This window comes from Myotis brandtii, unplaced genomic scaffold (genome assembly GCF_000412655.1).
Source record: "Myotis brandtii unplaced genomic scaffold, ASM41265v1 scaffold23, whole genome shotgun sequence".
Classification (NCBI taxonomy): Eukaryota; Metazoa; Chordata; class Mammalia; order Chiroptera; family Vespertilionidae; genus Myotis; species Myotis brandtii.
The window spans coordinates 1,597,734-1,610,181 of NW_005358649.1; the positions used below are offsets into that span (position 1 = coordinate 1,597,734).

Below are 12,448 nucleotides of genomic sequence, written 5' to 3' on the forward strand. Positions count from 1 at the left end.
GCCTCCTGCACGCCCCGCACTGGGGATGCACCCGCAACCAAGGTACATGCCCTTAACCGGAATCAAACCCAGGACCCTTCAGTCTGCAGGCTGACGCTCTATCCACTGAGCCAAACCAGTTCGGCTATATGTATATTTATCTCCCACATTCAAAGGCTGTTAAATTGCATTGTTTACCCATATCTTCAGAAAAAAATCACTTCTACTGTCATGGTAAACAACCTGCTTCCCTATTTATAATGGTCTGGCCCTCTAGCAACTTCAGCGTGAAATTATAGCTAATTTGCCTACAAACGTCAGGTGGTCATAATGATCTCGCCACTTAGTGTGTATATAGTCAGGCAGTAAGTACTGTGGGATAAAAATAAAACCAAATAGTAGGATAGCAAGTAATGAAAGTAAATATTCTTTTAAATAGAGACAACGAATATGATTATATTTTTCTCATAAATATTGATGGATATATTGAAATGTATTCTTATTTGCATCAACATAAGGAAATCTTTATTTACTAGTAGTCTAAAGCTATATGATATAAGATAGTTTAGTTAATTTAAAAATATAATTTTATTAAGATATTCATGAAATATTTGTTCTAGAACAGCACTGTCCTATAGAAATATAATGCAAACCATCAATTGAAGTAATGTGTAATTTTAAATTTTCCAGCAGTCTCATTTAAAAAAGAAAGAAACAGGTAAAATTAACTTTAATACATTTTTATTTAACTCAGTATATCCAAAATATTCTTATTTCAACATATAGTCTATATAAAAGTTATAAATTAGATATTTTGTATTAAGTCTTCTGAATACTGTATGTATTGCACTATTAGAGCATATCTCAGTTTGGACAAGCCACATTGAAAGTTCTCCATAGCAACATGTGGCTAGTGACTAATGAATTGGAAGATATAGTTCTAGGTTATATTGATTATGTTGACAATATTAAATATATGTTTGATATTTAGTTGAATATGTAATTGTATAGTCTTAAATAAGAATATGTTAATGAGTAGTGAATTTATAGCTGTGAGGAATATATTTATAACCTAATTCATTGAATATATTAGTTGAATATGCATTTCAATGAAGGCTATTTTATAGATTATATTAGTTATAATATCAACTATGTTTAAAAAGAATATTCCTAAAATTAATATTATAAATTTAGAAAATTGTTTATTTCAGTTAATACACCTACAGACGTGATCATTTTATATCCCTTTGTCATCTGAGACTAAACTATTCTCCAGTGTTACATTCTGTTATCCCTATACATCTCAGGTTATAGTCATATAAGATGCATGATATTTCCCAAAATACTATGTACTTTCAAGTCTCTTGCTTTTTCATGTTCGTTCATTGCTCTGAAAGGTACTTCACTACTGGGTCTGGTTTGTACACTTCTACTTACCTGTTACCCAACTTATTCATCTTATTATTAATTCTTTATCATTTAGGTTTTCATCAGAAAACTGAAACTATTCTGCTTCATTAAAATAAAATAGTGCCAAATGCTCATAGACAATATCTGGCATTTTTTAAAACTCGGTTAATTGCCTTCCTGTTTGTTTTCTATAACATTTGAAACATTTATTTATTTATTGTGTGTGTGTTTGTGTTTTTCTGGGATAGAGCTGATCACATTATATGAAAGCTATCTACTTTCTTAACTATACATTGACATTCACTAGTTAGTTTGATTTTAATGTATCAAAATAGAGCAAGTATATTTTTTAAAATTCCCATCAGGTAATTTTTTAACATAATATTTCTATACCATTTTTACTTTAAGAATTATGAGATTCTTTGGTTAAAAAAGTATTTTTGATAGCTTCACAGAGACTTTTAGTTGGCCAGTCTCTCCTTATACTGAATTTGTATCTACTTACCACCAAAGAGGATATATCTGCTCTACCTATAGCACCAAATCGGATGTGGGGAATATCATGGAAAATATTTTATTTAGGGAAATAGCCCAGAAAAGGGAAGGAAGGAAGTAAGGAAGGAAGGCAGGCAGGCTCATACCATTGATGTTCTAAGATTCTAAATTTCTGTACTTAAAACTGTTCATGGAATTTTCTCCCCTGACATATCCAGCATTAAACATTCCTTGGACAAGCTCTTACTCAAATTCTCTAATTTGTTTTTCTCCTCTCTTACAATTTATGCAAACTTTCTAAATTTTTCTAGGTTTAGGCATTTTGATTTCTTTCCCTTGCTTATTTAATCCTAGACACCTGCTCCCTTTAAAGTTATTAAGGAAAATGGAACTATGAAGACGTAGATTCGTATTTTATTTTTATTCTTTGTAAACTAAATAGATTATTAGCACCCTTCCATGACTAAACAGGACGCAACGTTCTTTATAGTTGCATCACCCTTTAAAGCTCGGTAAGGAAGTTTATTGATTTTCTTTGAATGTTGGTTAACAAATGAAGAAATGAATATTTGTCCAAGTAAGACCTCTCCTAAGACTAGAGGAATCAATTTCACTGCCAATATCACAGTTGCATCTGATACTTTCATGCCATAGCAGTTGCTGAGTATCAGTTTGCAGCAACCTGGAGTCTCAATGAATAAGCAAATAAATTCTAGAAGGCTTCTTACTCTAGGATTCTTTCCCCCTAACCCCCCCATACTGTGACAGTTATTCTGAGCTGTATAAAAAGAAGTGAGACATACCCTGGCCAGTGTGGCTCAGCTGGTTGGGCATAGTCCTGTGCACAAAAGATTGCCAGTGAGATTCCAGGTCAGGGCCCAAGCCCAGGTTGCAGGCTCGAACCGAAGTAGGGAGCATGCAGGAAGCAACAGATCCATGTTTGATGTTTTGCTCTCATATCGATGTCTCTCTCTCTCTCTCTCTCTCTCTCTCTCTCTCTCTCCCTTCTTCTCTCTCTAAAAATCAATTAAAAAATATTTAAAAGAAGTGAGACCTATATGGGGATATGGTGGCTAGGCAGTCTTCAAAAAGGAAATCATAAAATTCATGTCTTGTTACGTTCTCTACATACATCAAGCAACCTACAAATGCTTAGATAATTACCATGAAGCTCCATACCCTTGTGCTTTATATTATTAGTAGAAAAATGATGCAAAGGCAAGTAGAGAGTGAGGATTTGGCTTTGAAGGTAAGGGGGTAGCCATCATATCTATTCCCTGATGTAGAATAAACCACATAATTTCTTCATGTCAGTATCTAGAATAACTCAGTACTCAGTTCATTAAAAAGTCACTGGGGTGTACTTTGCAGCTCAAAAAAGAAAACTAAGGAAGCAACTTTTTGTTTAATTCATAGCTATATGGCCTTCAAGAGATTGTTGCTTCATTTAAATAGTCTGCTTTTAAACATTCAATTTCCTATTTTTATCAGAATCAGATATGCCTTAAATCCATCACAGAATTGTAATGACAAAGTTTGAGAGAAGCTTAGATTTGGAATCAACTGGAGAGATCATTTAGTACAATGCTTAGCAAAATTCTAGGTCAGCCACCGTAATTACCCAGCCTCTGCTTTAAAAACTTCATGGATGAGGTACTCACATCACCCTCACGACACTGCTCAATATGCCTTTGAATAGCTATAAATGTAGGAAGATTGTATGTAGACTCAGAAATACCCTTCCCTCTTCTTAGACCCATTTCTTCTCTAAAGTCACAGGGGAACTGTGATATCTCTTCTGCATGATATATATTTAAAGGTTGCCATGAAGGAAATAAATGAAGACCTTTACACTGAGAACAAGCAGAAGCTATTTATTCAGAGCTTCTTATAGCAAGGCACTCACCCACCATCACTTGTATTTGCCAGAGACCCAAAAGCAGGTAGGAAAGTGGGAAAGCTTTATAATGAAAAAATAAAAAGGGAAGGCTTGAGATATGTTCTGATTGGAAGTTGACACGGGGAGGCTAGAGGCAGGCTAACTAGAAGCAGACTATCTTATACAAGTGATTTGAGGAGCATATTTGGCTTTTTTGATTGGTTCTGAGTTGGCAATGGGGGTACAGGAGGGGAAGCTGGTTTATATTAACTGAGTACTGAATGTTTTGGGCCAACTGCTGCAGAGATTGTGGTTTGGCCTCTCTGGTTAATCCCAGCAGAGCTTATAGGTCACTGTTTAATATCATATGTGATCAGTACAGTGTGTGTTTATATATTCAATCTCTCAGGTCCCTCTTTTGGTTATTCTCTTTCTTGCAGGAAGTTGGCCGAAAGGTAAGACTAGAGATCCAGATCTTCACTGCTTGATGAGTATTCACTCATCTCCATAGTCAGTTGTATCAAAAGAGTTTCTTAACTTTTTGATGTTGTATTATCATGGTGATCATCTGATGAGGCAGAAGCTTTTAAGACCCATGTCAGCACTAATAAGATAGAATTCTATGGACTGGTATTGTGACCACTAAATGAAAAAGGACAATAAACAGTCTATTTAAGGAAATTAAAATTTAAACTTCTTTTAAAAAATAAAACTGCTGCAGAAAGTCACACCACGGACAACAGAACCAATTACTGCGCGGTGCAGTGTAATCATGTGCTAATCATTCCCTGGACATTGTTTACGCGCGGTGACTATTGGATTTAAATATGTAGACTCTAGTCCTGGCCTTTGTGGCTCAGTTGGTTGAGCATCATTCTGTGTACCAAAAAGTTGCTGCTTCAATTCTTGACCAAGGCACATACCTAGCTTGTGGGTTAAGTCCTGGTTGGGATGGGTACAGGAGTCAAACAATTGATGTTGATGTTGCTCTCTCTCTCTTCCTTCTGCTCTTTATAAACAATCAATCAAAACATATTTTTAAAAAAGGAGGAAAAATATGTTTCCGAACCAAAAATCTAAATTGTCCAACAAAGGCCAAGAAAACAACCCCATAGGTCATAAGAGATCAATCTTAAAGAGTCAGGTAGCTTTTGCCTTAAGGTGATATATAATCTTTTCTACCTTAGCTGTTTCATTGAGCCAAATACAGCAAGTAGTATTATCAGTAGCACAGATACTACCATGACTAGTGAATATGAAATCTAGATTGTTCATCACTGTTTTTGCCAAGGCATTGAGACTGATCTATATTTCATGTAGGGTAGAGGTAGTATTATTTATTAGTTCTGTCAGAGTTAAAATGATACATGTCTTTACATATTTTGTTTGTATGATGCCTATTATTGGAAACTAGGGCCCAGTGCATGGATTCGTGCACCTTGAAAGGAACTGTGGGCTGTGAAGCTGCGGTAGGCACAAGGGCGGGTCTCGGCCCATCCTCTGTGCCATGGCCCTCGGTATCCTGTCTGCTGGCAGCTCCACTCCTGCCGCCGCCACTCCCATGTGCTGACAGTGCTGGCCCCGCTCGCACCCGCTGATGATGTGGAGCGATTGGGGCTGGCACCAGCAGTGGGTGTGAGCGGTGGCTACTGCTCTGATTGCCCCTCAGGAGCAGGGGTAGGGGGAGAAGCCCTGAGGGGCGATCAGGGCCAGCAGCTGCCGAGCTGTGCTCACTGACAGTGCCGAGCGAACGGGGCCAGTGCCGGGTGTGAGCGGCAGCTCTGGTGCTGGCAGCAGGTGTGAGTGGGGCCGGCGCCAGCAGCAGGTGCAAGTGCCAGGTGGGACCGCGGCACGCAGCAGCAAAGAATTTTCAGTGACCACCAGAGGCTCACCCTGATTACACTGACCGGCACCCTGACTTGGTCTGGTGCCCCCGTTCACCTGCTCCACCATCACGCCACGGCTGACACCTGCCATCTTCTGCGTGTGCCCCCTGGTGGTCAGAGCATGTCATAGTGACCGGTTGTTCGGTTGTTCCGCCGTTCGGTCTGTTTGCGTATTAGGGCTTTATATATATAGTTACTGCTTTATTTGTATAAACAATGAAACAGTAACTCCCCCAGGTAAAGTGCCTGAATAATCAAGGGTAGCCTCATTTGGAGCTCATGTCTGAATTACAATTTCCAGTTTGATGATTTATAGAATTAGGGTGCCTATATACAGATAAGTTTTGCAATACTATTCCTAAAGTGCATGAGTTATTAGTATGAGGAAAGTAATCCTAGCCATGCTGGTTGCAAAGGAAATCCAGTAGTATCTGGTAGGAACACACAGGTACCCAGGGGAAAAGGAGTTATTTATGGCATGGCCTTACATTAGCTGAATAATCTGAGATTGGTGGTAGACTGATTACGCTCTAATCTAGAACAGAACAGAAGAGGAAAAGGGGCCATCATGGGTGGGCAGCAACCAGGAGTCTACAGAAAATGAGAATAATGATTGTAAGTAAGTGGATGAAAAACAAAATAGGAATTAGTAGGGGTTTTGATCCACCATCTTGGGCAGAAACTGTCCACTATCTGAGGTCATTGGATTGTTCTAAAGAATCCTGTTTGAGGTCCCCTATTATAATAGGCTTCTTGTTTTGTTGATTCTGGATTGCTTCTTTAGTTGTGAAATGTGAATCTAAGGGTTTACTCCAGAGAGTTTTACTTCTGTATTAGTAGTTTATAGTATTTGATAAAATCCCTTCCATGAAGTTCAAGAGCATTTTTTTTCAGATGTATCTTCCAATGGACAAAATACGATAGTTGAATATTATGAAGAGGCTATAAGAAGATGTTTTGAATGTGACCTTAACCTCTTGGTGATAGGACTGAGTATGGTGCATGTGTCTCATGTAGTATTTTACAAGGTGTGGTACAGAGAGTAGAGCTCAGTATCAGGTAAAATCCTGGAGCACATTGGCCCTCCAGTTACCAGTTCATAGGGAAGTAAACAATGTGTCCTCAGGGAGTGGACCATACTGACATAAGGGTGAGTGGGACTACCTTTGCCCACGGAAGCTCAAGGGTTTCTGAAAGTTCTGTTGAATTCATTTAAGAATGTAATTGATTCCACCTTTCCATGGTTTCTGAGTAAGGGGTTCTTTTATGTTTCTTGGGAAGTGTGTACCTTGGGTACTTGATATAAAAGTTTGTATTCTCAATATTGAAAACAAAAAGGCAGCTTTTTAGCAACTATAAAGACTGTAGCTTTTTGCCAAAGAGATGTTTCAACCCATCCTGAAAATAAACATATAACTACTAGTAAAACATTAAAATCTTGTGGAGTGTGAAAGCTGCATAAAATTCATGCAGTATTCAAAGAGCCCTTGAAGATTTTGTTCCTGGCCATATCCCATCTTATAGTTTTTCTAGAATTGTGCTGTTGACAAAAGAAAACATGACTAAAAAATGACCTCTACTGTCTTTGAAAGTTTACCCAGTCATGTTGATTTCACACAGTAAGCAATTTATCTGTATCATGATGAGTAGTTTCATGGAGAAATTTAGCTTTGAAACCAAGTAATCTCACCCAACAGCTATCTTCACCAGGGATTATCTGAGTGAAGCTAGAACCATATATTTTTTTCTTTCTTTTTTCTAGAATTAGGGGCTGGATGTTGATATTCATAATAGTTTCTTTGAATTCCTTTAAGTATTTATCCTCAAAGAGTTTAGATAGCATGATAACTATGGTTAAGGTTGCTTGTTTGGCAAAATGATCTGCTAGAGTATTTCCTTGAGCTTCATCATTATTTATTTTTTCATGAGCCTTAGCTTTTGTAATAGCTGCATCTTTATGAAATAAGAGTATATCTAAACATGTCTTAAACAGCTTGTTCACTTTTTTTGTTGTTGTTAATATTCACCCCAGTGTATTTTTCCATTGATTTTTAAGAGAGTGGAAGGGAGGGGGAGAGACAGAGAGAGAGAGAAACATCGATGTGAGAGAGAGACATTCATTGGCTACCCGCCGCATGTACCCTGACCAGGGCCAGGGATCGAGCCTGCAACCGAGGTATGTGTCCTTGACCAGAATTAAACCTGGGACCCTTCAGTTCATGGGCTGATGCTCTATCCACTGAGCCAAACTGGCTAGGACACTTGTTCACTTTTGATAGGATTTTCAGCAGAGTTGAGAACACCTTTGTTTCCAAAGCATCCCAAGTCATATTTAAATATATATATATATTCATTCTGTGGTCTTTGGCTAGTGGACAAGCTTAAGTAAGTGCAATAACACAAAAGATTGTATTCTAAAGGCAAGCTTAAGTTGGTGGTAGCATATTCCATTCCAGTTTCAAGTTTCCATATATCAACGAATAATATTAGGTCAAATTTTAATGTATGATCTATCAACGAATAATATTAGGTCAAGTTTTCAGTTATTAAAAAACCTAGGTGAGGCAGGCACATTTTCTAACTGAGGTAAGAAAATTGTGAGGTTCCTTGTTCTGTTAGGATCAGGGTGTTGCAGTGGTGAAGGGTGATGTGAGGGAATGTTAACACATTCTCATGAGAGGTTAATTAGCTGGAGAAAAGTGCTGTATGTTCTCAGGCAATAGAATGTCTGCATTGCATGAGTAACCTTGAGATTAAGAGGGAAGCTTATAACTGGTTAAGCAGAATTTTGAAGTGGCAGCTATTTCCCTAAAACAGGGAAATAAGCCTTTGCAACCAGGTCAAGGAGATGCGTTTTTGATGACTTCCATGAAGTTGAGTTAAAACCCAAAGTATTTGTCCAGATTGCTCATGTAGATGGAAGGATTTTCAGTTGGGGAAGCCTATGGAAGGATCCTAGTGACAAACCTTCTTCAGATTACAAAAGGTTGGTTCATGACTTGGACTAAGAGTCATTATAATCTCAGGAAAATTTGTTTGCATTATCCAGTTAAGCCTAGAACTCTGAGTTGTTTTGTAAGAGCTCTGCAATGTTTGGGTTCTCTATAGCCTTATCAAAAGAGACTGCCTTCCTTACACAGGCTATAAACTCAGTAATGGATTATGTTTGGCAAAATTATAATTTATCTTTTGAAACTTTATGTACCTTTTTTGCTAAGTTTGAGAGCAAGTAAATGGAATACCTTTTATAAGATTCCTTGTTTTCTGAATAAAGCAGGAGAGCATGTACTATTATATCAGGACCAAGTTACAAGGGAAACTTAGACCTTTTAAGTCTTGATTGAGAATCTTGGAAAAATAGGAAGGGACTTCAGAGAACAGTATTCTCCTCCCCAGGTGAAGACAAGAAGAAAAGGTTTAGAATGGAAAAAAAGTTTCAGATATGTTCTGGTTGGAGATTGTTGGATGAGGAAGCGGAAGGCAGGCTAATTAGAAGAAGCAAAGAATCTCTTGTAATCAGTTGGGAACATAGCTGTCATTTTCTGGTTTGTTCTGAGTTGTAAGTAAAGACAAAAAGAAGGGAAGCTGGTAGCCATTGCCCTAGTCCTGACTATTTGGGTCCAGTTGCTGCAGAGGTTGTGGTTTGGCTTCCTATAAATCTTCTCATATAATTTGTCTCTAACAACATCTAGAATGATTAAATAATAATTGATGCATGAGATAAGATTTTTGCAAAGTGGAAATGTAATGTTTTAACTTATAAACTACTTGCAGACACCTGAAAACATGGACTTCTCTCCTTAATACTATTAAAATTTAATTTTTCTCTCTGAAATGTTTGTGTTGTTCCAGAGGATCTTGATGATTTAAGAATGGAGGGAGTGACTTCTCTGGCACCTTCTGGGAGCAAATTTAATCAAGGTCGTGCTACTCACCCTGCTGAACTTCAGGCCAAGGTCACACTGAACATCTGTTCAAGGTGTGCCAGGTAAAACATGTTATAGGTGTAGTGTATATCAATGTGATTTTGATTTTTAAAATCTAAGGTTTTGATGTAAAGCATGTACTTTGTGTAAAGAAAATTTTTTCCTCCTAGTTATCTTCCGTGCTAACTGGCAAGGGAGTTTGCTGTGCCGTTGATCCTTGTGCCCAGTGCCACTCAGACCAACAATGAATCAAAGACTTTAGATTGTCCTCACTTCACAGTTTGGGACTATTTTAAGTCTCAGTTTCTGAATCTCATTTGCTGTCTGCCCTTCTGTTCCCTTTCAAAGGAAGATTCAAGGGGAAAAATTCAAAGCTACTTCTAAAGCCACCTGCATTATGCACAAGTTTGCCCAGGTACAGTCTAACATCTAATATTATTGGCCTCTTAACCTGCTCCTTATCCTTTTCGCCTCCTGGAAAGAATTTAATCAGCTTGAGGCTTTTCAGTTTTGGCAGCTGGAAGCAATCTTTGCATAAACTGGACGAGGCCAAAGAAGTAGCTTAAGTTACTGCCAAGTCAGCTCCCAGTGCTGGTCCGGCAGAAACTCACCAAATAGCTAGAATTCATTCTCCTGTAGGCACTAAATCTCATTTGCAAAGAGGCCTTTAAGCCTGTTTAAATGATAAAACAAGCCTTCTAACCCTTATGTAAATGGTGCAGATTAGCAAGAACAATGCACTGGCTGGCCAGTTTTATCTCCTTTCCTTTATGTCTAGCTATTCTATTGTACAGTTTGAGAGGGGATTAGCTGCTGGAAAAATAAGGAGGGGGAAAGTGTAGGAAAATCAAATCAGATTTTTGTAGCTTTTCCTCTTTTACTCCTTCGGAATTTTTGTTTTTAATTGTGCCATTGCACAGTAAATACAACAATGGAAACAATGCTTCAGACAAGTGATATTTGGTGAATTGAGTTTTTGGTTATGGCTGTGAAGAAAACTGGCAATAGTTATGTTCCCATTGTAATTTGCTAGTTAATAATAATAGGAAAGGAGCAAAGGGAAGGCCAGACATTATACTAATAAACACGGCCATCTGGGCAGCTTCACCAGGAAGTTGCAATTACACACTCCCCAGGAAACCACTGGTCTATTCCCTGCAGATTCCTGGGGGGAGAGACTAGACAAAAGGGAAAATGGGCATATGCACAGTGAATTGGGGTGACATAGGGAAGGTACTTGCCTGTCAGTCTAATTGGAGGACAAAGATCATTGTCTAGAGGGGTGGATCCCAATGCAAGTCCACAAAAATTTGGAAATACATAATCCCCAGACAAAGGATTTCTCTCTTTTGTTCTGCTTCCTTGCACTCATCCATGTTCCCTCCCTAGCCATGTGGCCCTAGAAGCTGCATGGCCCATGGCCATGTGGATCCTACACACAATGAACTGCAGCTGGGAACATAAGCTAACCTAGCCAGATGCTGGACTGGACTGTGCAAATATGTAGCAGAAACTCTGAGCTCTGGCTTTAATTCTAGCTCTGCTGAAGATGAAATGGGACTTTTTCCTTGGCAGGATGGAGGGAGAGGGGACCTGGAAACTCAGGGATTTAATTCCACAGAAATAACACTTGCCAGGATACCTCATCCTCCTGTGAGGGCCTCTGGAAATTCTTATTCCAGCAACACCCCAAGAAGTCCACTTCCACTGGCAATGGTGGGGAAATAGAGGACACCCCACCAATAGCAGTTAGGCATCCTGAGTATACAAGGCCATCTATGGAAGAGTAGTTTGGCATTTTAAATAAAACCTTTATTTGTACACTTGTACATTTTGTACACATTTATACATTTACAACTTGACTTGAGAGGGGTTGCTGCAAGGTCTTTCATGTCCTTTGGAGAAGACTGGGAGATGAGATGTTAGTTTTTCAAATGGGAAAACCTATGGGAATAATATGTCTTTAAACTATTGAATTTAGAAAGGACCAAATACATACACAGCCCTAAATTATTTACCATTCATCTTCCAAGTGATAGGGTTATACTGTAAATTATAATCTGCTTTTAAGGTGGTCCTTTACTGAATTTATTGGAAAAATATTCAGTTGAGTAACTGGTTACATTTATTGCCTTCTCACTATGTTCCAGATGCTATTCTAAGCACATTAAACATAAAAACTTATTTAATTCTCAAGTAATGTTGAGAGTTAGTTACTATTATTATTTTTATTTGTAGAGAGAAGAAAACTGAGGCATGATTGATTAACTTGTCTAAGAGAACACAGCCAGTAGGTAGCAATAGCTTCAAACTAAAGCAGTATAGCTTGACAGTCTCTTTGCTTAGTTGTTGTGCTGTATTGCTAAGCATCAGTCTATTCTCTGAAGTTGAAGATGGAGGCCAAAATAGCTAGAAAGAAAGATAGGGAGAGATTTAGGTGTTTGAAATGGGAGTTCATGATTGTTTTTGATGGAGCATAAAGCAATGCTGTGCTTTCAAAAGCAAGATCCTATCTAATAAAAGAGAAACATGGTAATTAGCCATACCTCTGCTACCCTTCCCATTGGCTAATCAGCATATCATTATGCAAATTAACTGCCAGCCAAGATGGCGGCCAGCAGCCAGACAGCTGACGTGAACAGGGAGGCTTGCTTGCTCCAGTGACAGAGGAAGCCAGGTTGCCCGCCTGCTACTGCCGGCCTCTGAGCTTGCAGTTTGAAACATTGTTACAAATATAGAAGCTAAACAAAACCCCAGAAACCTGCTTTAGTCAGCTGGGCTTCAGCCACCAGGATCGCAACATTGTTTTAAATACAGAAGGTAAACAAAGGCCAGAAACCTGCTTTCAGCAGCCGAGGCCTCAGAGCTGGAGC

At 38.5% G+C, this 12,448-nt stretch overlaps 1 protein-coding gene across 1 annotated transcript in view; it reads left to right on the plus strand.

Annotated features, from left to right (window-relative positions):
- LOC102252312 (chromosome unknown open reading frame, human C8orf34) overlaps positions 1–12,448 on the plus strand; it is a 237,754-nt gene that overhangs the window by 143,205 nt on the left and 82,101 nt on the right. The window contains exon 8 of the mRNA XM_005866400.1: positions 9,502–9,637. Coding sequence (XP_005866462.1) covers positions 9,502–9,637 — 136 coding nt within the window. The remainder of the gene's footprint in view (positions 1–9,501; positions 9,638–12,448) is intronic.